At 39.1% G+C, this 25,960-nt stretch overlaps 3 protein-coding genes across 3 annotated transcripts; 1 reads left to right on the plus strand and 2 right to left on the minus strand.

The window, feature by feature from the left end:
• Window positions 1-250: 250 nt before the first annotated feature.
• Window positions 251-4,512, minus strand: scnm1 (sodium channel modifier 1). Its single transcript, XM_088084708.1, has 8 exons — window positions 4,344-4,512; window positions 4,066-4,136; window positions 3,871-3,959; window positions 2,540-2,634; window positions 2,156-2,256; window positions 1,917-2,065; window positions 1,055-1,154; window positions 251-938 (listed from the first exon to the last, which is right to left on the minus strand). Exons 1-8 carry the CDS (start codon window positions 4,392-4,394, stop codon window positions 833-835), a joined length of 762 nt encoding a protein of 253 aa, XP_087940834.1. The 5' UTR covers window positions 4,395-4,512; the 3' UTR covers window positions 251-832.
• On the plus strand, window positions 3,811-11,892 carry lysmd1 (LysM, putative peptidoglycan-binding, domain containing 1). Its single transcript, XM_088084709.1, has 4 exons — window positions 3,811-3,949; window positions 5,231-5,830; window positions 6,602-6,894; window positions 9,751-11,892. The coding sequence occupies exons 2-4, from the start codon at window positions 5,651-5,653 to the stop codon at window positions 9,929-9,931; spliced, it is 654 nt and encodes a 217-aa protein (XP_087940835.1). The 5' UTR covers window positions 3,811-3,949; window positions 5,231-5,650; the 3' UTR covers window positions 9,932-11,892.
• A 940-nt stretch (window positions 11,893-12,832) lies between these two features.
• Window positions 12,833-25,099, minus strand: tnfaip8l2b (tumor necrosis factor, alpha-induced protein 8-like 2b). Its single transcript, XM_042489277.2, has 3 exons — window positions 24,708-25,099; window positions 15,991-16,314; window positions 12,833-14,819 (listed from the first exon to the last, which is right to left on the minus strand). The coding sequence occupies exons 2-3, from the start codon at window positions 16,306-16,308 to the stop codon at window positions 14,577-14,579; spliced, it is 561 nt and encodes a 186-aa protein (XP_042345211.1). The 5' UTR covers window positions 16,309-16,314; window positions 24,708-25,099; the 3' UTR covers window positions 12,833-14,576.
• Between the last annotated feature and the right edge of the window lie 861 nt (window positions 25,100-25,960).

The following is a 25,960-nucleotide window of genomic DNA, read 5'->3' on the forward strand; positions in this document are numbered from 1 at the left end:
TTTATGGGGGGGGGGTGATGCTCTTTTCTTTATGGCCATTTTTTTTCTCTTTAAAAATGTCAGGTACTTTCAATGAAAACAGGCCTTTCAAACCTGGGGGCCTGCCAAATCACGCCATTTATCATAAACAGAAACTGTTTACACATAACTTATCATTGGCCTTTCAAATTTCAGAACAAGCTCTATTTTGATGTATTTTTGCTGTTTTATGCACTCAGGCACCGTATGGATACTAAAAGTACAAAAACAATTCTCAGTGTGAATCACTTTATTTTTATTGTGATTTAAAAAATGGTTCGGGGCCAGATTTGGCCTGCAGGCTGTAAACTGAGTATCAGTGTTATACAGAATCAGCTGGTAAAGTAAAAGCATCAACAGCTGCTGATGACTGGTGACTGTGAGAGTGAGTCCCACAATTACACAGCTGCTGCACAGAAAAAAAAATACAGTTTAATAAAAAGTTGTTGTAGGGTACAGATCCGTCTACAACAGTTATTGTACATGCAACTCGAGCTGTTTTCAACAGCACTGTGGCCTTTGAACGTACCACTGTGGTACAAGTTAATCTGTGTTTTCCCACAGTTCTCTCAGTAGCCTCTTTAACTCTCAGCAGGAATATAGTGCCAGGAATAGCAGCAGCTGACTCAAACAAGAAGAACAGTGTCAGTAAATGTTCACAAATTAACACTGTTGTGTTTAACGTCATGCTTCTTTGGTTTCTGCGATGCCGACATGCTGTCTAAAATCACACACTGAAGCAGCAGTTGTTTGGGTCTGTGTCAAAGAAGGGACTTTGTAGTGGCTCTTTTGCGCCATCTCTGTGGGAAAAGGGTTAGTGAGTTGTGGGTGCAAGTGAAGCAGGCTCCTCCTCATCTGAGTCAAACTCCACGTTCTCGTCTTTCACCCAGCGGCCGCTCCGGTCCTGCAGCCACCCGTCACTGAGAAACACACAAAGTGAGATAAAGAGCAGAGAAAACATGAGGCTGGTTAGGTCACATATACAAAGCTGACAGGCTGTAGTGAAAATACACACAAAAGAAGAACAGCCATGTACCTTTTGAGTTTGAGGTAGTGCTCCAGCTCTCTCCTCCTCTGAGCTGTTAGAGGCTCTGCAGCTCCCTTTGTGTCTGTCCAAGCATCTGAACTTTCACTGGCTGAAGAAAATGCAGAGAGAAATTACAAGTTATGAGTTACAAAAAATATATATATAGATAAAATAGTATAATAATAATTATAATAATTTTCTGGACATTTTTCCGTATTTTGTATTATTATTAACTTAAAATAATTTCTGTCTATATATCTCTTTCATCATTTTCTGGTTAACTTTTCCTAATTTCTTGCATTTTGTAAAAAAAGAAAGAAAAAAGGAAAACAAACAAAAACAAGACAAACAGTGAATGAATAAATACACAGATAAAATGTAGTTGATCACAATTATTATAAATATAGTTTTCAGGAAATTTTTCCTTTTTTTAAAATATCATTAACTTGAAATAAAATTATTTTTATCTCCTCATCAACTTTTCCTAATATCTTGCAATTTGACAAAAAATAAAAATGAAAACAAATAGAAAAAAAACTATAACTGAATAAATACAGAGAAATAAGTTATTCAAAACCATTATAATATTTATATAATATTTATAATCATTTATATAATAATTTATAATATTTATATATATTTATATAATTATTTTCCTTTTTTAAATTATTATTTACTTTTAATAATCTCTATCTTTGTTAGTTTTGCAATTTGTGGCACATCTCTTGCCAAGTTGCTCAGTGCCTTTTTAAAAAAAAATCAAACCTGTTTGCTCAGGTTTTCAAAGGTTTAAATGTATGTGTAAGATGTCGTTCCAGGTTTCATAGTGTTAAAATTTAATCAGAGCACAGTTCTCGTTATCCTCCTTTACCTGATGTGCAGCTACTTGTAGTATTTTGTGATAAACTGTTTGTCCCTTCAGGTTTCCGTGCAGCTTTTTCTTGCTCGGCTGCTGTTTCGATGGAAGAGTTGCTGTTGTGATCTGAGACGATCCTCGGTGGTCCCTTTTCAGATTTTGTACTTGAAAATGATGACAGATTTATGTTTAAAATCGTGTTTTTGAATATTTGTTAATGTAGAGTGTGTATTTTCTAAAACCCTCTCACCCACCTGGTTTTTGTGTGGCAGCTGTTGTACGGTGCGGTCTTCAACAGAGCATGATGTGTGACCCATCGTGTTTGTTCTAGTAATGGAGCTGAACAGGAGGCTTCCTAAAACACAACACAAAACCACAAATGTTGTTTATCTTTTCCACAACAGACACCAACTTTTGTCAAGCGTTTATCAGGGTCACACTATGACAACAACACGGCTGAACAGTCAGTCAGAGACGACGTTTGTTCATCTCGTGTTGTTTTTCTCTGATGATGACTCACTCAGCGACTCCTGACAGTTATCTTTTCAGTCTAACTTGATGCATCAGGAGATTGTGTTTGCCGACAGGAGTCACCTGAACAGACACACCTTCTGCTCCAGACTGTCAAAGTTACCAACCTGTCCTGTCTCTTCTCTCTGGACGTACTGCTCATGTTGCCGTTTCGTTTTCTCATTCTTCAGCCGTGCTTTCTTGCCATAGAACGATTTCAATCCTGATAAAACACAACAGATCAAATAATAATAATGTTTATTCTCTAACCATTTGTAGACAGCAAAGCAACAAAATCATCCCATAATTTGATCATCACTGTATCCGAGTTTATGGATCACTCACAGAGGCATTTACTGTGTAGTACTGAAAAAAACATTGAAATGCATAATTATTAACTCTGTAAAACCTGAGAAAATTGGTTTGATTTCTTCCAAAAACATGGGAAGAAGGCAATTAGCAACAAAGAAGAAATGACCTGAGAATTAACAAGAAAATAGTAAAATGGCGTGGATCTCCAACATGGCCGCTGGCAGCAGGGATCTCCAACACAGCGTGGATCTCTGACATGGCCGCTAGCAGTGCGGACCTCAGACAGCGAGGATCTTCAACAGGGCCTGGCAGCGCGGATGTCCGACAGCGTGGATCTCCAACACCGCAGCTGGCAGCGGGGATCTCAAACACATCGCGGATCTCCACTGGCAGCAGGGATGACACAGAGAGGATCCCCGCTGCCAGCAGGATGAAACAGGATCGCAGATGAAACAGCTGATTGTCCAACAGCAGTGCAGTGAGACAGATAGACATAGTTTCAGGTTAATCAGACTTTGGATGAATTATTCAGAAACACCAGGAAGCATCTCTCTGTGTTTCATCCAGCTGCTCGCCCTGAGCTCTCATTATTATTACCAGGGGCAGATGTAGTGATTTGGGGGCCTGAGGGCACAGGCACATTGCCTTATTTTCAAATAGTACACCAAAACCTCTTTTGTAATAAAAAAAAAATAAAAAAAAAAAAGCGGCCACTGGTAGCACATTCTCATAACAACCATAACTCACTGTTTTGAGCCAAGTTGTGATATATTTCATTCTACAATTATACCTTTAGAACCTAAGAGGTTCACTTTTGGAGTAAAACTACCTTAATTATCCACGAGTTCCATGTGTTATCCTGACTGTTTTCCTGACTGTTTTCCTGAGACCAATGCAGACTCCCATCGACATCCCACTATCACACTGTGTTTGCAGAGCGCAAGAGCGCACTGTACATTAAGCTGCATCTGCACTGAGCTGCAGCACGTGAAGTTTTCTCCACGTCTCTTTCTTGTCATTTTATCCTAATTTCACCAAGTTACTCGCTGCCTTCAGCCCCCCGAAGTTTTCGAAAGAAATTAAACCAGTTTGCTCAGTTTTTAAGGGATTAACTAAACACGATAATTAGGACCCTCAGGTGTGTCACCTTCCAGGTGTCTCTTCCCGTTCCGGTGGACGGTCAGCGTGTCAACCGTGTCAAACACGGGCCGGTAGGAACACACCAGGCAAGTGTACCTGAAAACACCATCAAATGTTCCAACTTTATCCTCTTGTTAAAAAGTTTAAAAGAGTTTAAAGAGTTTATCGGCCTCAAACAGCAGAGAAAAGTGTTTAACTTTACCTTCCGTTTTTCATCAGAGCTGCTTCATCCTCCGGAATAAAGTTAGACAGCAGGTCAGCCACGCGACGTTTCTGAAACACCAGACCGGTTAATTCATCGATTTATAACTTAAAAGGTTTTAAAAATGCATATTTACAATTTATTTATTTAAAGCAGGCTAACACCAGACTGCAGTTAGCTTAGTGAGCTAACGGGATGCTAACCTGATGCTAACCACAACAACATGTTTAATCCGAGATAAAGTTCCCTCCTGAAAAGCTCGTGAAGTGAAACTTTACCTTCAGGATGTTCAGCTGGCTCTTGTCATCGCCTTCCCTCTTAAAGGACATTATTGTTATTATATCTGATAATATTTAAAGTAAACAGATGTCAGTAACCTGTTAGCTTAGCCGGCTTTCTGCTTCACGACAAGCTAATCCGGGTAGCAATGTGGCGTTCAGAGTCACGGGGAAAATGGGAAATGCGATATTTACTTGAAAATACCGTTTCGCCCCATTTTATGTTGATTTTTTTTTTTTTTTTTAACTTCAGAGTTAAGCAGTGGATACCAATGTTGATATTTTAACTCGAACATCCCAAAAACAGCCATGTCAACATTATGGTCAGACAAAGCCATCTTGCAAAATTTAAAAAAGCAAACAGTTAAATGAGGAGGTGGCAGCATACATGAAAACTTGACACAACGTAATTTCCCTTCAAAATGTGAGCAAACCGGTCTTGCAAAAACACAGGAGCAACTTAACATGACATGGCTAAAAAAAAATACCAGAAATATGTTTGTGTTTTTAAATAAAAAAAAAAACAGTCACAAGGGAATTACCTGGGAAAAAGTAAAAGAAAAACAGTGAATAAATTAAAATAAATAAATACATTGTTTAAAAAAACAAGAAGAAGTAGAATGGGTATTTTTTCTGTAATATAATTTATATAATTCATTAATTAAATTTAATTATTAATATAGTTTTCTGTACATGGTTCAAGAGTTTTTTTGTTTTTTGTTTTTTTTAAATTTCCAATCTTTACAAAGAACGATAGATAGGATCAGTATTAAACCAGTATGGAATTTTAAATATTTATTATTAGTAGTAGTTTATAGTTTAATTTTCTGCGTTGTTGTAAACCACTTTCTATTGAAGGTTTCACTAAGTTGCGTTTTTTCCAACAGTTATGAACGCAGCGCTCGTGACGCCTCGTGGGACCCGAACCCGGCAGCCATGGCAACAGCAGACAGCTGACTGCACGAGACATGAAAACATCAACAACTTTATCTGCAACTTTTCGGCCGTTGTTTGACAGATCCGGTAGGTGAAACTTGTTGTAAAGTAACTTGATGTCGGTAACGGTGTGTTAGGCTCCTCAGTCGGCGGCACAAACAGTTTAACTCTCTGAAAACACAAACTAACCGCGTTAATCAGCTAGTTGAGGTTGATAACTGAGCTAGCATGCTAACTAAGCTGCTAGTTTAGTGAGTCGTGTCGGTGACGTCAGCTTTATTATCACGATGGGAACAACGTGAAAGTTAACTGGTAACCAGTTTACCGCCGTCCGCTCGGGTCGACAACTTCACGCCAAGTTTTCCACGATCATGTCCGCGGAGCGAGCCTCTGTGCCGGCCGGGGGAAACGGCCTGCTCCGGGGGAGCCGCACCAGGTCTTACGGCAGTCTGGTCCGGTCCCCGCTCTCTCCGGTTCACCAGAGACGGATTGAACACAAGATCCAGCCCGGAGAGACTCTGCAAGGCCTGGCCCTCAAATATGGAGTCACTGTAAGTACACATTTATCTGTTTAAGTCATTTGAATTTATTAAATCAAAATTTAAAGTAAATACTAGAAATGCAGTTTATTATGTCTCTGGGAATATCCTTTTTTGTCATATCCAGATATACAAATTAATATTCAATGTTGTTTGTTATTTATGAGGAGGTAGGATGTGGTGTAAAAAGGGTGAGCAAGGTATTTTTATTATTTTTTTAATTTTTGAGAGCTGGGGAGGGACTTTTGTTTTTATTTGGCTTTAGGGCAGGGGCATACAACATTGAATTGAGGTATTTAGTAAAAATGAGGCATGTTAAGTATATTTTTTAAGCACTGGTCAGGTATTACTTTTTTTATTTTGGTTTGAGAGGAGGGACATGCACCCTTACGAGGACAAGCGGTTACAGAAAATGAATGAATGACTGAAAAGGAGGGACATGCGACTTTGAGTGGCTGTGAATTGTATTTAATTCACTGCAGATTTCACCTCCTTCTGACAAACAGAACAGAACAGTTGCTAAATACCATTTATATAAATATTCTTCTTGTTGTAATGTGTTTATGTGTTATTGTTGCTCAGTAAAATAAAAGTTGTATCTTGTGTTAAAAGTCACAAGCAAAATAGCATAAACAATCATTTATTTATGTAATTGTTGTCAATTTGCATGAGTGCTCCTAATTTCAGTAAAATAAAGCAAAAATTATCAACCATCGTCTTTAGAAATAAGCTAGATTAGCTTTAGCTGAAATCTAGTTTTGATGAGGTAGTCTTCTCTTTCAGATGGAACAAATCAAAAGAGCAAACAGGCTGTACACCAACGACTCAATATTCCTGAAGAAGTCCCTGTGGATCCCCGTGCTGTCAGACGCGCAGCGCTGCAGTAACGGGGGGGATGTAGCTGAGCAGGACAGTGAAGAAGACGGCGCCAGCTTTGAATCTGCTCAGAATGGGCGGTCAGGGAGCGACGACAGAAACAGGGACCTCACTCCAGAGGACTTTCTGAAAAGGCTGGACGGCCTGATCAGTCAGTCCAAGCAGGCTGCTGTCAGAGGATGCCAAGAGGCAGAGAAAAGGTACGAAAACAAAGCTCTCACTGCCTGCTTCTCCACACAGCTCCCTTCATATTTCTGTCAGTTTCTGTTTTAGTTCCTTCTTGGTCCTGATCGGCATTTCAAGAAGGGGTCGACCGGTATCGCTTTTTCAGGGCTGATACAAGAATCAGAATCAGCTTTATTGGTCTAGTATGCTTACTCAAACAAGGAATTTGACTCTGGTTAGCTTTACTCTCAATGTACAGGAATTAAACATTAAATATAAAAAAATAAATAAAAACTGAAAATTAGAATTTTAAATGTATGTATTTACAAGCCCTAATTAAAATACAACTACCAATTATTAGTAGCTAATGAAACCAATAAACAATATTTCGAATTGATATGCATTTACAATAAAAATAAAAATTTCTGTCAGTATTTAGAATTTGGAATTAAAAATGACTCAAAACTTTAAATAACTTAAGTAAATGTTTAATCAACACTAAAACAAGTACTGTGCAACTTCTTTTTATAAAGTCAAGTGAAAATTAAAAAAATATTAATCAACAAAAATATCTCCCTGAGGTTTAAAAAAGGTAAAGTTCCTCCCATGCTGACACTCTCTTTGCACCTTTTTATTAATTAATTTTATCAGCAATCACCCGTACAGATAATCGTCAAAATGCCAAATATCGGCCCCGGTAATCAGCCAGGCCGATGATCTGTGGACCCCTAATTTCAAGTGCTAATATAATTCATATTTTATTTTTAAGTCCCTTGAGATGGAAATCTTTTTCTCTGAGTTAAGCTACAGTTGAACAAGAAATAAAACACGACAGACAGGAAACGGAATCATCAAAGACACAAGGACGAAACTAAATCCAGCTCCGACCTGTTTTTACTGTTTACGGTCCAAATCAAACACCTGACGGCAGGAGAGAAGTATCACAAACTTCACCTGCAGATGAATCTCTTTTTAATTCAGATGATGTTTTGACCCTCGAGGCCATTTTCAAAATCAACAGACACGAATGATCCTGATGAAGGCCTGAAGGCCCAAACGGCATCTGGATTGAAGAGAAATGGAGCCGCAGTGTGTGATACTTTTTTCCTGCTCTCAACAGGGTTCCCACAGACATGGAGAACCTGGAAAAGTCATGGATTTAGAAAAAAAAAGCCTTGGAGGTTTTGAAAAAGTTGTGAAATTTTGTTGTGTAAAGTAACTCAAACGTGTTGACGTGTGGCAACATTAGTTTACCATCACATACATTTTTTATTTTTTATATTTTTTCCTTTCTAATTTCTTTGCGTAATAAAATATGCACGTTATCAGTATCAGCCGATATTGGCTTCAAAATTAAATAACAGCATCTGCCAACGTGCTGATTTCTGCTGATATTATATTTTTATATCATTGAAAAAGGTGAACAAGTACAAAACATCTGCCTTTATTTGATGTGTTTTTCTGATTTTGCACAGTGAATGAATATTACATACACTTGGGCCATCACGATAAGAGTTTGCAGAATATTCCACCACAGAAGAGACTGGATGAACACCAAAATATGGTGGGATAAAAAAGTGGAGATATCCATATCGGTATCAGTTATTGGCTAAATGACAAGTTTTTATATCGGCATATTGAATATTGGCAAAAAATCTACTATCATGGATCCCTATCACACTGTCTGTTCAAGGCAGGAAATATTGTGACTTTATGCCGCTGTGCCGTTCTTTGTAAAAGATGCGATTGCAGAATGGGGGGACAGACTTGTCTCATCTTTAAGCCGCCAAGGGAGGCAGTAAAAGATTTAAAATCAGTGTCTGTATAAACAGGACCGCCAATAAGGACGGGTGTGACATTTTTTCGGCGTGTTATGTGTGTGACCCACTGAGGGAGAATTAAAAAGCAGTCAGCAGCTAACTCAAAGAGGAACAACAGCGGCCATAAACGTCCACAAATAGTGAAGACAGTGAGGTCCAGGAGCTCCTTACCCTCGGAGCAGAAGACGAGATCAGCCGCCATAAAACAGGGACGCAAAATGACTTTTGTTGACATGTTATGTCCTAGTAAAAGACAATGACCAACTTGGCAAGAAATGTCCTAGAAATTGACAAGAAACAGGTGACAAGAAAATTACCTCAAAATAAGTTTTAAAAAAAGAGGGAGAGAAAATGTACAGACAAACTGTTAAACTATTTAAAATTATGTTTAAAAAACATTTTTTCCTTTTTTTGTGCCTATTTTCAGGTAAATTTTTTGTCACTTTTTTCTTGTCACTTGCTTATTTTTGGGTTAAGTTGCTCATTGACTTCTCCACATGTTTTTGAAAGAAATCAATCCAATTTTCTCAGGTTTCAAAGGGTTAACATGCAGGATCATGAATCCCAAAGTTTCCATAAGGACGCCATGTCCTGCTGCGACCTTTTAGTTATACTGCTTTTTTTTAAGCTGGAGCAATGTTTGTGTTACAAATTGTGAATCATCATAGAAAATTTTATCAGACATCCTTGTTACGTCATGGACGAGTTTTAAATCTTTGTACTTTGAAATGTGTGTTAACCCAGTGATCTTCACCTCACTATAAACATTGTTTGCATCATTTAAATAAATTATAACAAGTCAAACACTTGACACACCCATCAATCTCCATATTATGCAACACTTCCAACAAGTTTGGCACCAAACACTGCAACTAAAAATAGACTTATACTTGCATATTGTATATGCATATAATTCACTGGAGATCTGTTTGATGCCGGAGCAGAATACACACTCTAAGAGAAAAAGGCGCTCTGTCAGAATATCCCTGAAAGCTGCCAGCGATGACTGCAGGCGACTGTGACTCATGCCTACATACTCACTGTATCTCCTCATCTGTTTAATCTTTGCAGGGTTGCGGCCCTCGAAGCAGCTTGCAGCAGCAGGATGTCAGACTGGCGGCCGCTCACAAGGTCGCAGAGCGCCGTGTTATCTTCCAGAGCGCAGCAGCAGGCGTCACATGTGGTCGTACCTCTCACTGTCACCAAACTCACCAAACTGAGAGACCGGGAGGATGAGATCTTCCAGCTGTGACGGGTCGTTGCTGCTGTCTCACTCTGATCATTAAAGGAACTTTCCCCAGAAAGCCGCGTGGCAGGTTTGACCTCCAGGATAAGAAACAGAGCATCGGAGATAAAGAGCGAGCTCTCCACTGATCCGCCTGCCGCTGTGTGGTGTGGCACTTAAAATACTGCCATTTGACGCAGACCTTGTAGTCTTTTTACAGGTTTTTATATGAATATTGCACTTAGTGAATTATTTATTTGTTGAGACACTGTAGATCATGAAACGCTTCATGTGACCCAAAAGCTGTTTGTTTTTACGAGCAGGAAACAAAAGCGTGAAATGTTACAGATGAGAATCTGCGGACACAGTCGGTTTAGTCATGTGACTCTTCATATGGTCGAATCAGCACGCGGTTCGTGTGTGATGCTACCTCACGGCAAGTTTTCTGACTAACACCTTTAGCTACGGCGAGTATATGATTCATGTTCACTGTAACATTGTGGACCAATAGGCAACGACGTCATGACGCAATGCATTCTGGGAACACGTTAGGGCACACCTCACCAATACATCCATCCTCACCAGCCTCACCAGAAATCCAGTATGGTTTGTGGCGGTATGCACCAAAAAGTTATAACTACAAATTTGCCAAAAACTGCATTAAAGAAGTCTAAAGAGCCAGTGCAACATATTCTGCCGAGAGAGGCTGAAGAAGGAAGCAAAGGAGCGTTACTTAAAAAAATAAAGCAATTAAACGGCCTCAATACGTATGAACACAAGGAGCGCTCAGGTTATTTTAACAACCTGCCAGATGTAACTTTTCCGAAAGTGTTGTTTACTTTTTGTGGAGTGAGCGTCTACAATTTGGAGCAGTTCAGGAATCATAAAAGTTAATTAACTTACTCGCCACACACATAAATATCTCTGTTTTGTGACGTTAAACCCAAGAAAACAATTTTTTCTAGTGTCTGTGAGGGGTTTTCTAGCGGAGGCGACGGCATCTTTTTAACAGTTGTTTTTGTCAGACTTGTTTTTATTTATCTGTGTGAAAATGACGTGAACACACGAAATGTTGTTGAAGGGGATCTTTGTTTGTCCTCCAGCTGCTTCCCATGATGCTGTGCGGTTTTATTTGGCTGGCGACCTTAGATTTATTGTTTTGCTTTCCAAGCTGGAAATCTGAAAAATTGCACTCCATTAGTGATTAGTTTAACACGCCGGTCATGAGAAAACGTTATGGCAGTTAATAATGCAGCATCTCTGGTTTTAAACTGGAAAAACTGAATAACTAGATGAACTCAGTCGCACTTTTCCCTCCTTGGTCTCTTTTCTTTCTTCTTTGAGGTTTACTCGTGGTTGGCAAACAACATTTTGGAACATCACCGCAACCAACCGGTACAGTACTCACTCGTTATAATCGTGTCTGTTTCTCAGAGTCCTAAAATGCTTTGCGCTGATCCATATCGCTGACGTCACGATCCTCTTCTCTATAGCACCTCTCTAGACTTTCGATCACTCAAAGCATTTCTGATCCTTTGAAATCTGAGCAACATTGGTTTGATTTTATTTTCAAAAACATTGGAAGAAGGCAGTTATCAATATAAAAACACATGTCCCAAAAATAGCAACAAAAAAAATTAAAAAGTTAAGAGAAAATCGCTTGTAATTAAGAAAAAAAAAAGAAAAGTGCAGAAACAGTAAAAACAAAAAAGGGCAGAAAATTTTAAAAAAAGAAAAAAAAATTATGATTTTTTTTTCTGTAAAGAATTTTAAACATAATTGCAATCATACCTTTTTTTGTGTAGGTTTTTTTGTTTAGTAATTATTTTTTCCCTTTTTTAAAAATAATTTTCCTGTCATTTTCTTTGTCACCTTCGACTAATTTCTTGCAGTTTGTGGGACATTTCTTGGTCATTGCATTTTTCCATGTTTTCTCTGGTTTCTAAGGGTTAAACTACATGTCACAATAACACACTCTTTGCTAATAATTTGAAACGTCTGTTACTGCTGTTATCTCTAATGTAGCCAAATTTAAAAAACAAACAAACAAAAAAAAACAGGTCTCATAGAATATTTTTCGACAGCAATGTTTTTATTATTGTGATAACTTTATTATTATTTCACTCAAGTTTCGTTTTAGAATAAAACAAAAAAAAGGTTTTGATCCCATGTTCAGGTTGAGAAACTGTGGACTCTCATCAGCACTCGATCTTTAGAGATTTACTCTGCAGGATTGTCTGTTACTGTGTGGAAACACGCTCGACACAGACAGTAAAAGCCAGCTGAAGATTGACTCTCGTGTGAGTGTCTCGTGGATGCTGCTGGTCGCTACTCACAAGTCACAAGCAGTGTCAGGGAGTAACTAGTTAAATGTAACTAGTACTGACAGTAATTACCATAGTTACTGAGAATAAAAAATGGCAGTTTCTAATCAAGATGTTGGTTTTTACAAAGGGGTTGCATATGAAAGTAAAAAGTTAAAACGTTGAATGAAACGTGTTGCTTTACATCTTTTTGACGTGCAAGAAAAAGAGAAAACCGCTGAGACAAAGTAAAGTGCAACATTTATGCACTGATGAATTTTTAGGTCTTTTTCAGCTCAAGAGTAACCAAATGTAATAAGTAATTTGAATAGGTATGTAACTTAATACATTTTTTACAGGGTAATGTTTAACGACTAAGTTCTGAATTAAGTCCCAAGTCCAAAACGTTGAGTTTCGAGTTCTAAACAAGTCAAAATGTGCTCATGACCAAATGTAATGCTTTTTTCATCAACAGAGTAAAAATATATTAAATTTACAAAACTTATGGACGCCTATGAAGAGTATGTGTCAAAACAAGTGTGACTGAACGTAATGATCTCATGTACTTCCGTAGCATACAGCACTATTAAACACAACACAATGAATTTTGTCTCGTGAATACTCATACTGACAAAAAATTCCAACTTTATTCCCAGATTATCTTTGGGGAAAGTATCAAGTATCTACAAGTCAAAAGTTTCAAGTTCAAGTGAAGTCATAGGTCACAAGGCGGATTTTCATTAACCCTCAAATTGTGCAGATTTTAATTGTAAATATAGAAACCCATCAATTTTGTAAAAACTCCAATTTATCAGAAAGTTGGTTAGTTTTTAGTTTTTACACTCTCATGAGGTGGTATTTCAGGCGATTTAAAAAAGCCATATTTCACAAAACTGCAATGGAAATACTTTTTAGTCTTTTCTAGGTCACATGATGCTGTGTCTGTGTGCGTGTCAGTAGGAACTGGCTCCTTCATGATGCAGCAGGAGCTACAAGAGCTGTTATTGCATAACATAACTCTTCAAAAGTTGAGCGGATCATCTGGAAGTTTTGAATCCACAATTCCTCTGTGAAATCATGGAATCAGCTCCCAAAAAATCCCTCATACGTGGCCACTACCATGTATAAGGGGCTCGCCTTTCCATCATGGTGCCATAACATGCCCACATGGCCTTAGATTGGATATGATGACGGTTAGTGCGGTGGCTGCAATAGAAATAATGCTGCTAATGTTTTGAACACCATGGTTACTGGGCTGTTATCACCAGAGGAGAAGCTGCAGAACATCACTCAGTGGAAATGCAGTCATCTGGCAATTGTGTTTTATCAAAATTTTAAAGATATCACTAAAGTTTTGCACAAATCTGTAATGGAAACCCTCCTATTGGTGTTGAGGTCTACATCAAGTTGCAAGTCTTTTTTGAGTCATTGAACGTGTGATTCGAGTCCACACCTCTGACAGTGGCCCAGTGATGATTGAGAGGGATTACTGCTGGATGAGTCTATGTATTGACTTTTCTCTTTAGGAAAATCCTGCAGAGTATTTATACAGACTTAATATTTGACCTGACTTTTCTCCACATTATTGCTCTCACACACACAAAATAAGTTTTCAGCAGTTGAGCTCTAAATTACAATCTTGGACTGCTCTGTAAGGTGGAGTGTGTTGTCTGTGGATTTTTGTCGTGTAAAACCAAAGAAAAACACCTGTCTGTATGACAGCCAGAAAAACATGAATCATAGGATTAACGATGAAGCTGCTGCAGTCAACACCGTGTAAGAGTCGGCCTTTTTGTTGATGTCTCTAAACATGTTTTGTAGCTCAGCCTGCAAAGTATCGGTGTAAGTAATTGTCCTCTGTGGGGATCTTTGCTTTATTTTTGTCTCCCAGTGGTTTGAGTACAGAGGACAGTGAATTGTTAGAGCATCTTGTTGACCAGCAGATGGCGGCGCTGCATTACAGTGACATTTTTTCTCTTCAGCTGTTTTAACCTGCCTTCCAAAATATCAAACATCAGTAGTTCTGAATCAAACATTTCAAGGTCTGGAATATTTTAAACATCGGATGGCATCAAAATTAAGACAGCTGATGTGGTAAAAACCAGTTTATGTTCAAGTTCCTCGAGCTTTGTCTGAGTAGACAAGAATATATCACAATGGTACAGTATATATATTTATATCACATCTAAACATGAGAAACTTAAAGAATGCAAACCAACTTTATTTGTTCTTTGAGAAAGATGTGGCAACAGTTTAGTTCTCGGATCACTTGTCTCACGCCACTGTCCTCAGCAGCAGTGACACCCGTGTTGTCCAACAGTCCGCCTGTTGATCTCCCAGTGTCTGTGCGACCTTTGAATGTCTCTGCGTCATATTGTCCCGTCCTCCATCAGTTTGTCGAGTCCTTTGCAGATCTTGGTGAGGTTGGGTCTGAAGGGGCCGCTGGGGTCGTACAGTTTGGTCAGGAGCTCGGGGTCAGAGTAATGGTTGAAGACGTGGTTGATGCGCCCGTGGGATTTGGGGGTGAGGTGGGTGTTGACCAGCTTCAGCAGCAGATCCCTGCAGCTGGTCAGGAGCTCCGCCATCACGGCTTTATCGAAGGTGAAGTCCACCTGCAGCAGACGGGGAATACGCAATGTGAAAAGGTTTATACTGTGAAGATTAATCTCTAATATCTGTGTTTGATAAAAGACATAATCTGACAACTGTGAGCTGAGTAGATGAAACTATCAGGATAAACTCGTATTCTGAATTTATCAAGTCTTTTATCAGGATATCTGCACGTTCATGAGGAAAATACGACGATATCATTATAAAAGCCCCAGTATGTAGAATTTAGGGGTATATATTGGCAGAAATATTATATAATATAGTAAGTTAGCCACTGCATTTAACCCTTTAAAACATGAACCTGATTTCTGTCCAAAACTTGGAAAGAAGGTGATGAGCAACTTTACAACAAATGGCCCAAATATGAGCACAAAAAAAGTTAAAAGTTACTACAAAACGACCTAAAATATATATTGAAAAAATAAATTTAAAAAAACAAACAAATTAGTAATAATAATAAAAAAATATGAAACGTGATTTTAAAATCATAATTATAAGAATGAATTTCTACACATTTTCCCTATTTTTGATAATATCTAATAATCCCACCAATCTATCTCAGGCTGTTTTCTTGTTACATTTACTTTTTTTTTCCACTGCATTTTTGTCAAATTACTCATTGCTTTATTTCCCCATTTTCTAAAAGTAATTAAGCCAATTTTCTCAAGTTTCAGAGGTTAAATTCTCTGAAAGGTGTCTATATGCGGCACAACAAAATGGATGTCGATGAAGGTGTTAAAGGGTTAATGAAGATGGACATTTTTGTTTTCTGGCGTCCTTATTTCTAAATGACTTTTTTCTGAATAGGTTTATCTATCAGAGTAAAGTACGTTGATGTCAGACACTGAACAGTGTGCAAACTTTTTATTTAATGAAAGCCAGATTAGATAACGTGGAAATACATGGAGGGCTAGCTGCTTCCCGCATCATCATAAGGATTATTTTTTTTAAAATTCCCAAACAAATGAGATAAAGGCAACAGTGTCATCTTACACATTTTTTCATTGCTGAAAACGGCGGTCCTTGTTTGTTGACTTAATGCTTCTTTGCTGTGGCCGTGTTGGTCGTAAATGCTGTGAATTTGCTTGTTTACCATCTGTGCATGTCTAATCTGTATGATCGTCGTTTGGCGCCCGGACTTTGGCCTTTGGAAAGTAATCTGTGGAAACGTACCTCGTAGAAGCTGATGGCCGTCATGGCCCCCTGGTGCAGCTTTCTCTTAAAGTCTGTGGCCACGCTCAGCTCCTCCGTGGTGAACCGGTTGTTCCTGAACAGCACGCCGATCTTCACGGCGATCTTTACCAGGTCTTTGATCACTTTCTGGGCCTCGGCTTTGCACCCCGAGTACTCTTTGGAGATGCGGTACAGTTCGTCCAGGATCTCGCTGGTGGTGTCGTCGATGAACATCTGGATGGAGGCTTTTCCAGCCATGGAGCTGAGGATCTTCTTCTGCGCCCTCAAGGCCATGTCCTTGGAGCTGAAGGAGTCCATGGTTCCCTGAGAAGGAAAAAACAGTTTTAAAATTGCGTCTGTTTGGTGATTAAAACTGCAGGTTTACAGCGTCGGTGAGAAATATTATATTAGGACTGACTAGCACATAACTCTCCCAGTCGCAGAGGCAAAGAGACTAAATGTGAATGAGTCCAGCTTTCTCTAAGTGGACTGTGAGCTCGCTGGTGTGTATTGGCCCACGACAGTTGGCTGTTTGCGATTGCCGGCCCTCATCGGCCCTCATCCGCCCTCATCGGCCCTCATCGGCCCTCATCCGCCCTCGTCGGCCCTTTTCGGCTTTTTTTTGGTCAATCAGCAGGTTGAATGGTGTTGGAGACGGCAGAGCCCGTCAATGGGCAAAATCAATCTTTTTTAGTTCAGTGCACGAGAGGAGAAACATCAGTGAGAAAGTAAACAAAGAGTTAACACTTTGAAATGTTAGCTAATCAGCTCCATTTCTTTCAAAAACACGGGAAGAGGACAACAAATAACCTAACAACACATGCCACAAAAAATTGCAAGAAAATAACCTGAAAATAAGCAGACAGAAGAAAGAATACACAATGACCCCAAGACAGTGCTAAAAGTTGTTTTTCTTTTTTTTTAAAGAAAACCCGCAGCTACATTTCAGTTTATTTTTTGTTATCTTTTTCTGATTATTTGCAGTTTCCGGGACGTCTCTTGCCAAGCTGTTTATTATGTTTTTTTGAGAGAAATGGGCTTAACAGAAATATTCGTAAAAAGCATTCTGGAGCAGTGGCTCCTAACTGGTGGGTTGCAGTCCAAAAGTGGGTCACGGGTCCACTCTGAATGGACCACAAGTGACTTCTGAACATGAAAAGTTTGTAAAGAACCAAACTTTATTTTGAATTAGCTGCACAGGGCTTTTACTTTGAAGTGCCATTCCCTGCTGTTCATCTACTGTTTTGTTGCTGTGTTTTGGTACGATTTGGCCCATTAACATGTTGTGTCTTTGCAGCATTTTTATGTTATTGAGCAATAATATGCACTTTTTTGGTTGCAGTTTTAAGTATTTGCACAATAGTTTTGCAGTATATTTTATTTCACTGTGTTCTAAGCACACATGTTGTATACATTTTATGATTTTATAATATTATTATTATATATTTATCTCATGTGTCGACCTTAAACTAATGTCTAAGGAAAAATCTGGATCCAGTGGCTGGATCAGTTGGGAACAGAGGAAAAGGAATAAAATATTGCTGTTTGACTTTTTGAGAATCTCTGGATTAATAAGAAGGATTTAAAGTGAAGATGTGGCAGTAAAACAATGAATGTGGCAACAAAGCAAAGTTGTGGTGTTGTAAAACTCCATAAAGGAAGAATTAAATGTCTGTTTTGTGCGTCTGGGCTTTATGACACAGCTGTGACACTAGATTATTACTAATCCAGCCCGTCAGTTTAGAATAGAAACACTTCTGTTTTCCTTTTTACTCCGTCCCATAAATACAAATGTAAGAGCTGCACCAAAAATAATGAATATATTTAAAGAAGTAGCCTTGAAGACGAGGATGCGCATTTTCACATGGAGTTTCCGTACGGCGTGATCTTTGCTGTCAGGCGAGCAGCTCCAGTGGAGCAGTCGGAGGATAAGTGCCGCGTTCAAGGGCCGACCTTTTGTTGCTCTGGAGGCCGAGGAGGGCGACATATGTTCACCTCTCTTATTCAAATGTCCCAGATGATGTGGGAATTTAAACTAGAGACCCTGCGGACTTTACCGTGACTGTCTAACCTTCAGACTGTCACCTTTAAAAAAAAAAATCATCTCACAACTTTTAATAATTCAAACTTGAATTTTTTTGCCATTTCTAGAATTAAGTGTACTTCATGGCATTTAAAACAGGTTTTTTCTGTTGTGTGTTTGTTTGTTTTTGTATCTGACATGAACACATGATGCCAAAAGGGAATTGCACCATGGAAGAGACTCTACAGAGGCTTTTAGTTTCTCCACTGAGACTGTAACCACACCTAGTATCCATCACAGAGAAGCTAACCCCCCTGGGAGGTCATCAGCACGCTCACTGCACGCTACCACACAACCACAAAATCCACTGTTTATCTTTTATTGTCAACACAGTTTGAATGAATTCCTCTTTTAATTATGTTTAATCCCCCCCCTAATCTTTAACATGAAAGAGGCAGAAGTGGATCATTTACAGAGGAAAAATTACATTTACATTTCATTCAGCTGATGTTCTCAGAGACCAAAAACTAGGCGAGCAGAATGAGGTTAAACCCCCACATCAGCAAGATAAATAAAAGAATAAAAGGATAAATAAAAAAATAAAAGAATTAAACAAAAAATATATAAATATATAAAAAATATATAAATGAATGAAAAAAATAAAACAAATAAATTAATAAAATGAAATAAATACATTTAAAATTAAAATAGATAAATAAAAGGATAAATAAATAAATGGATCAGAGTAGAAATATGTGCCCTTGCAAAAAGCTTATGCTTGATCATCTAAATACGGACACAATCAAGAAAGATCTGCAGAATCAGTTGCATGCATCAGTGCCACGGAGGCTGCTGCGTATCCTCTCCTACTTCCTGTGTCATGTGGTCTTGTACATTTATAGACTAGGTGTGTCGAAACCGTTGCTGAGCATCTTTAAGTGTGATTTTCTGTGCAGAGTCCCTCTCCTGGCCTGTGTGGACATGTATGTGTAAGGAGCAGGAAGGCTGCATAGCTGAGGCAGGTCCATACCTGCTTCTCGCAGATGCATCAGTGATGAGGAAGGAACAGAGAGAGTCAGCGCCCCGAAACCCAGTGACTCCCTTAATCACCTGGAGTCTGAAAAAAAAACTGCCCCTCTGGTAGTGAAGCCCCCCCCACCCCCAGAGAAATTTGGCAGTTTCTCTGGCTCTTGGGGCTGTTGCCTGAACTGCAGGTTCTACTTCCACATATTCATATTTCCCGCCAACGGCTGCCACCATGTCCTCAAAGACTTTACAGCAGACCAAGAGAGACACAAGCCCCTCTTTGTCTCTAAAACTTGGACCGAAATCCGATCAAACAATAAAACTAGGTAGTGCTGATTGAATATAAATCAAGATTATGTTACTGCAATGCCTTTTTCTCACCTAAAGTGTTTTTAGAAATGCATTTTTATGGCCAAAGTTTGTGAACAGGAAGTGGACACAGTGAAAACGGAGGCCACTCCGCTGTTCTGTGGCGTATCACGCTGATACGACAGATTTGTCCAGCCATGTTCTCAAGTGACATCGCCCATCCGTGAATCGGGCAGCCGCATCAGGTGCCATCAGAAAATAACATGCGACCAGTTCTGTCCAGCCACGTTCTCAGCTGTTGTCCAGGGGCATTATGTGGACACGAAAGGTGGCTTTTAGCGAGTTTTTGCCGCAGTTGGCCGCCATATTGAAACCATGTTTTGCCCTCTGGGGGTCTGCACTCACATGACTGAAAAGTATGAGCTACATAATGTTATTTAAATGATAATATTCTCATTGTCCAGCTGCAGCGATGTGCAGTCAGCACTTTAAGCAAAACGACTCCGCGGCTCAGTAATCAACTAAAAAAGTGATTCGCTCACATTAATGATCATATCATGGAAATCCGCAGCGCTCGCCGTGGCTCGCCATGGCTCTCTGCGGCCCCTGCTGCAACATCCATAATAAGCAAACAGTCACTTTTATAGGATCTCTCACTGCGTCCCATTTTACATGCACGACCATTTATTGTGAACAAGTGTCACATTCCTAATAGCTCGCTTTGTTACCAAAGCTGCGGCTCCCTGTGGGGAATTAGAGAACATTCATTAGATTAATTTCCCTGAACGGTGATAATGGAAGTGGAGCAGCGTGATAGCTATTTCAGATTCGTGCTTCAATCTCGTTTATTTGCTAAAAAGACTACAGGGATTTGAGGGACGTGCACAGAGTGCAGTCATCAGCCAGTCCTCCTCAGCTGGAGACGGGTCGACACTCGGCTTTTTTTTGCTCCTATTGTTTGTTTTCTGCAGATCTATCAGAGTCAAACACTTCTGTGTGACTGCAGCTCATCGCTGCAAACCACTTTTCTGTAATGGGCGGCGTTCAGGCGGTCACCTCGAGGACACTTTCAATATTGAGCATCCATTTTCTGCTACAGATGGATTGAAGGGCTTTTAAGCAGCGCTGTTGACAGCAGGAGGGAGTGAGGCATCGCGTGTTCAAGTGTTTGTGTCTCTCCGATAAACCTGCTGGATTCAACACGGTGTGAGATATCTGCTGCTGTCGGAGGAGCGCAAAATAACAGAGCAGAGGTGGAGCTACTACATGGTTTCAGAGTTGGTTTAACAGGCAGGCGGTGAGCAGACGTCAGGTTAATGGGCAGTCGGAGAGAGAGTTGTGATTGGTTGGTCTGTGCAGGCAGCCAGGAGAGGTAAATATTTAGCATTCCTCAGATGACTCCAGCAGAGAGACGCACTGTTTGTGGACATGTGTGAACTCGTGGATGAGCATTTTTGAGTAAAAGTGGCTTCTGGTTGTTTCTGCGTTGTGATGCACCCAGTAATGTCATAACTTCATGAAAATGTAATAAAATGTGCATTTTGTTGGTTGGTTAGCTAGTTAGATCGTTATTTCGAACATGGAAAATAAATGAGAGAATAAAAAATAAAATACAAGCAAGACGTATATCAGACATCAGTGAACACGCGTAAGTATTTACTGAAAATATCCGATGGGCAAACTTAATAATGTAATAACTTTAACAATAATGTCAGAAAAAGTCCTGACTCTTATTAACATTTTTATTTCAATACCTTATTACATTATTGGGAATTTATTTAAAAAAGGGACGGAAATTTTACCTTTTTTAGGAAATAAATTATCAGGGTGTAAGTAAGGGGAAGTACCCAGAAACTGTTTTCGTCCAGTCCTCCTTTAAACTAGAAAAGTCGGGATTGGACTTTTTGATTGTTTTTTGTTTTGGTTTTTTTTACAATATTGGTCATTTTTGCATTATTGGGTTTTATTACATTTTTGATAAGGTTAAATGCAATTAAAGTTAATTCAACATCATTTTATTAAATTTTCAGATAGTCTTAAGATATCTTAAGATATTCAGATTTGCTAAATATTTGTGCAAAATTATTGTAGATTTCCTAAATATCTGAGCAAAATTTATTCTGATTTACTAAATATCTTTGCAAAAAGAATGTAGATTTACGAAATATCTGAGCAAAATGTGTTCAGATTAACTACATATCTGGGTACAGCTTAATATCTGGCTAAACATGAGTCAGATCAGCTAAATAAAATAAATATTAACTCATGCTTTAGCACATTGTTGCTTAAAATCTATTCAGTTTATAAAGTGTCATTTTGCTGCCATCATTTTTTCATGTCTGTCATGCTTTCTTGGTGTCATGGTTTATTTAAAACGGGTCAACAGATTATCAGTTTTACCACTTGTATCGTACATTGATAAAATTGTTATTAGAATTACATCAGTCAGGACATTTAACTACATTATTGGTCAAATTATTACAATATTAGTTGTTGTTTTTAATTTTTTTATCAGGTTGAGAGCAAATTTTATTACATATTCAGTAAATGATTCCATTGTTGGGTGTCACAGTGCTTTGACCTCGCCCGGGTGTGTGAATCCCCTCCGCTCCTTTTGACCCAATGCTCAGACTGAACCTCTCTGTGTTATTAGAGTGCAGCGGTGCGTCCGTACAGATGGACGTCCTCACTGACTGACGGTCGGACAGACTGAGCTGCAGCTGGCGGGGGGGTCGGCTCTCTGTTTGATCACATCGAACAATGAGAAAGTTCCAGGAAAAAAAAAAAAACGAACCACTCCATCAGATAGAAACCAGGAGGCTGCTGTCGAAAAGCCATCACTGAGATCACAGACTGGTTGTATTCAACTGGTAAAATAATTAATTTTTTTTTACTGGGCCCAGTTGTTTAAAAGATTTAATCCTGATTGGAATGATCCAGATTTGGAAATCCCATGTTTTGCTGACCAGGATCAGCTAATCCATCTTGCTTTTGTGCTGGTTTTTCAATGAAACGTTGAATTGGATCACACTGAGCCAGATACACAAACTTTTCCATATTACCAAACTGGGATAAGCAGAGCTCGAAATAGGACTTCACATCATAATGTGGCTACACTGTAACAAATGGCTGTAAAATACTGCTGTAGAAATATGGCCAAATTCTAACAGTATTATACCGTTTTTTGGGGGGTGTTGTTTTCAAAATACAATAAAACGTGTTAAAATCTTGATACTTTCTAGAGCCAATATTACTCTGTAAACTTAATATTCTACTATGAATTACTGCAGTATATTTAATGGCAATATAATGTTCATGTCTTTTACGGTATTGAGACTGAAATAATGGTAGGATGCTGACATCTACATGTCATTTGGCAAAAATCTAAAGTGTAACAAACTGCTGTATAATATACGTCCAAATTCTACCTAATGCACTGTTTTTTTCAGTATACAGTAAAAAAAACCTGTAAGTCTTTATGCTTTCTGAAGGTAATATTATAACAAGGTGACACAACAGTAAACAAAACAACAGCATACAAATTTTCACAAACCACAGACTTCAACAGCCAATTAAAATTAGCAGCATTCAGTAACCAGACGTGCATTCGATGGTCAAAAAGTCCGATATGTTCTGTGGTTTATCTTATAACCGCATGTATTTAAGGTGACTCTGTAGTTGACACAAAGATGACAAAGCAAAAACACAGTGTGAGTTTGGGGAAAACTCTAACCTGAATTCACAATCCTTTTTTTTTCCATTTCAACAATCCATTTCAAAGATCTGATCTTAATCGATAGCCGAAATCCGATCAGATTCTGTCTGAAGAGCTGGGCCCTGGTGATGAGGCACTGAGGATTAACAGTAACAGCAGCTCTCTGAGCGCCGTCAGCGTGCTGTCAGGATGAAATGCCACTTCCGCTGTTTGTTTTCAACCAACATGGCTGCAGGTTTAGATGTGCAGTTCTTGTTTTGAGGCAAAGTGGTTGGGCAGATTTCTTTCAAAAACATGAGTGGATGGCAATGAGTAGCTCAAAAACATATGGACCAAAAATTGTATAATTTATAATATAAATTTTTATTATTGTATAATAATAAAAAAAAGCACAAAAAAGTACTTGAAAATAAGCAGAACAACAAAACAAAAAAGTCTAATAAACAAAGTTTTAAAAATGGTAAAAAAAATAAATAAATAAATAAATAAAAAATAAAACACATGTAAATTACCTTAAAATTAGAAGGAAAAAAACAAAATACTAAATACTAATAAACATTTTTGTTTTTTTTAAAGGTTAAAATAAATTACCTGAAAAATTGGTAGAACAAAACAAAAACAATCAAATAAATAAAGTTTTTTTTTATAAAAGATTAAAAAAAAACATGCAAAAAATCTGCTTAAAAAATATGATAATGATAACTATAAATATATTTCTCCAAACATTCCCTACCTTTCAAAAAAAATTCTAAATCTACTGAATTCTTACAATTTGCAGAACATTTTTTTCCAAAGATGCTCATTGCCATTTTTCCCATGTTTTTCTAAAAAAAATTAAACCAATTTGCTGAGTGTTGAAAGGTTTAAATACTTGTGAAAGGCATCTAAATGTAAGAAAAGCGCAAAAAAAAGCACAAGAGAAGCACAAGAAGCAGAAGAAAAGTGTTGTCCTTCCTGGTTTAAAGGGTAAACGTTCTTCAGTAGCATATTGAGCTCCTTATTTGTAAATGTTTTTGTAAGGATTTGGTTGGATTCAGCTTTAGTTTGCCTTTTGCATTTCTTACTTGCCAAATCATGATTCATGCTCTTTCTTCCGTAGGCTGTTTTCTGCTAAAAGACAAAACCTTATTTGAAATCCTCAAAAAGCACATATTGCAATTTCTCTCTCAACATTGCACAACTCTACTGAGGAGTCGTTGCTCAACTTGGCCGCCCGTCTGCGCTGCCTCAGAGGGGAAGCGAAACGCACGGCAGTTGGCCAGAAACGGCAGCGTCATCAGCAGCAGCAGAGGCCCTCAGCTTGTATCTGAGTGACACTGCAAACCTTCTGTATTTACGACCTAATGTGCTTCAAATCAAAGTAGGCCAGTGAAGCAGGGAGAGTTCACTGCCTCCAGATTGGAGTTGAGAAACTCCCCAGCCCATGCAAACACAAGTGTGAGCTCCACATCTGTGCATGTCACTGTGCATGTTCCAGCATGACTGCGAGCATGTCTCCCAGCCCGCGCTCCAGATGAAGAAGTGGAGAGAAGTCACACACTTTTGAGTCTCCCCAGACGTGAACGCTCTTGAATGTTTCAAAGAACAAAAAGAAGAACAAGAGGAATTTTCTTCTTTTACCGTCTGATAAATAATTTGTCTTACCTGTGTGTGTGTGTGTGTGTGCTGCGTCCCCCTCCCTCCTGGTGTGTGCGTCCCTTTTGCTCTGTGTCTCACAGCACCGGCCGCTTGATTTAATGACTTCCCTTCATGATCACCACGAGCAGCAGAACCAGAACAAACAGCCCTCCTGCAGCGCCTGTGTCAGCGCTGCCGCTCTGTCTTAAGATAATGTTGAGTTGTACTTCCTTGAGGAACTAAATTGCTCAGACACACCCCTCAGTGTGTGTGTGTGTTTCACTCTCTCTTCCTCTCTCTCTCTCTTATGTTTTCCCCCTGAAAATTCAAATTCAAACTCTTCCTTGTATGTCTCTCTTGCCCTGTCTCTTCACACCTTGTCTCTCTGTCCCTGTGTCTCTCTCTGCACTCGTCTCTGTATTGCTGACGTTGTGCCTCTGCTTGTTCTGACAAGTGAAAACCCCCAGAAAGAATTTAGCAATAATCCAGGGATGCAGCTGGTTCAAAGGGGAGTGGCTTAACCCCTGTTTTTGTGTTCACCTTCGCTGGAATGCGGCTCCTGTCAGAGCGGCGGACACCATGTCCCTCCCCGTGTGTCTCCTATTCAAGGCAAAAGCCAAACAATGAGTAGCCAGGAGTGTCTCAGTGTGACACACACGTGCACACGCAGCCCGCTGACTGCGCTAAGAACACTTTACCAAGAAGGATTACAGACAGAAGGAAGGGCCAACATGATGCAACACTTTCATCAGTAGCCGTGTTTTAACCCTCAAATAGTGTAAATTGAAATTGTGAATATGAACTATGTCCAATGGAAACACGACAGTTGAAAAAAAAAACTCCATTTATTGCAGAAAGAGTTTCTATGCTTGCATGAGGTGGTATTTCAGATGATTCGAAAAAGCCATATTTCACAAAACTGCAATGGAAACACTTTAGTCTTTTCTAGGTCTCATGATGCTATGGCTATGTGCTTTTCAGAAGGAACTGGCTCCCTCATGATGCAGCAGGAGCTACAAGAGCTGTTATTGCATCACACAACTCTTCAAAAGCTGAGTGGATCATCCGAAAGTTTTGAATCCACAATTCCTCTGTGAAATAGTGGACTATCAGCTCCCAGAAATCCCTCACACGTGGCCGCTCCCACGTATAAGGGGCTCGCCTTTCCATCATGGCTCCATAACACGCCTACGTGGCCTTGGATTGGAAATAGTGACGGCTAGTTCGGTGGCTGCAATAGAAATAAAGCTGCTAATGTTTTGAACATCCATCGCCATGGT

This window comes from Plectropomus leopardus, chromosome 11, assembly GCF_026936395.1.
Source record: "Plectropomus leopardus strain MGB_pleo_1.0 chromosome 11, ASM2693639v1, whole genome shotgun sequence".
Classification (NCBI taxonomy): Eukaryota; Metazoa; Chordata; class Actinopteri; order Perciformes; family Serranidae; genus Plectropomus; species Plectropomus leopardus.

What these genes read in the sequence shown, in the direction of transcription:
- tnfaip8l2b (XM_042489277.2), bottom strand. Translation starts at nt 16,308, where the DNA reads ATGGACTCCTTCAGCTCCAAGGACATGGCCTTGAGGGCGCAGAAGAAG. An exon ending in CGGCCATCAGCTTCTACGAG is followed by an intron (nt 14,820 to 15,990) that starts GTACGTTTCCAC and finishes CGTCTGCTGCAG; the next exon opens with GTGGACTTCACCTTCGATAA.
- lysmd1 (XM_088084709.1), top strand. Translation starts at nt 5,651, where the DNA reads ATGTCCGCGGAGCGAGCCTCTGTGCCGGCCGGGGGAAACGGCCTGCTC. An exon ending in CCCTCAAATATGGAGTCACT is followed by an intron (nt 5,831 to 6,601) that starts GTAAGTACACAT and finishes CTTCTCTTTCAG; the next exon opens with ATGGAACAAATCAAAAGAGC. An exon ending in TGCCAAGAGGCAGAGAAAAG is followed by an intron (nt 6,895 to 9,750) that starts GTACGAAAACAA and finishes TAATCTTTGCAG; the next exon opens with GGTTGCGGCCCTCGAAGCAG.
- scnm1 (XM_088084708.1), bottom strand. Translation starts at nt 4,394, where the DNA reads ATGTCCTTTAAGAGGGAAGGCGATGACAAGAGCCAGCTGAACATCCTG. An exon ending in GCTCTGATGAAAAACGGAAG is followed by an intron (nt 3,960 to 4,065) that starts GTAAAGTTAAAC and finishes TGGTGTTTTCAG; the next exon opens with GTACACTTGCCTGGTGTGTT. An exon ending in TACAAGTAGCTGCACATCAG is followed by an intron (nt 1,155 to 1,916) that starts GTAAAGGAGGAT and finishes CATTTTCTTCAG; the next exon opens with CCAGTGAAAGTTCAGATGCT.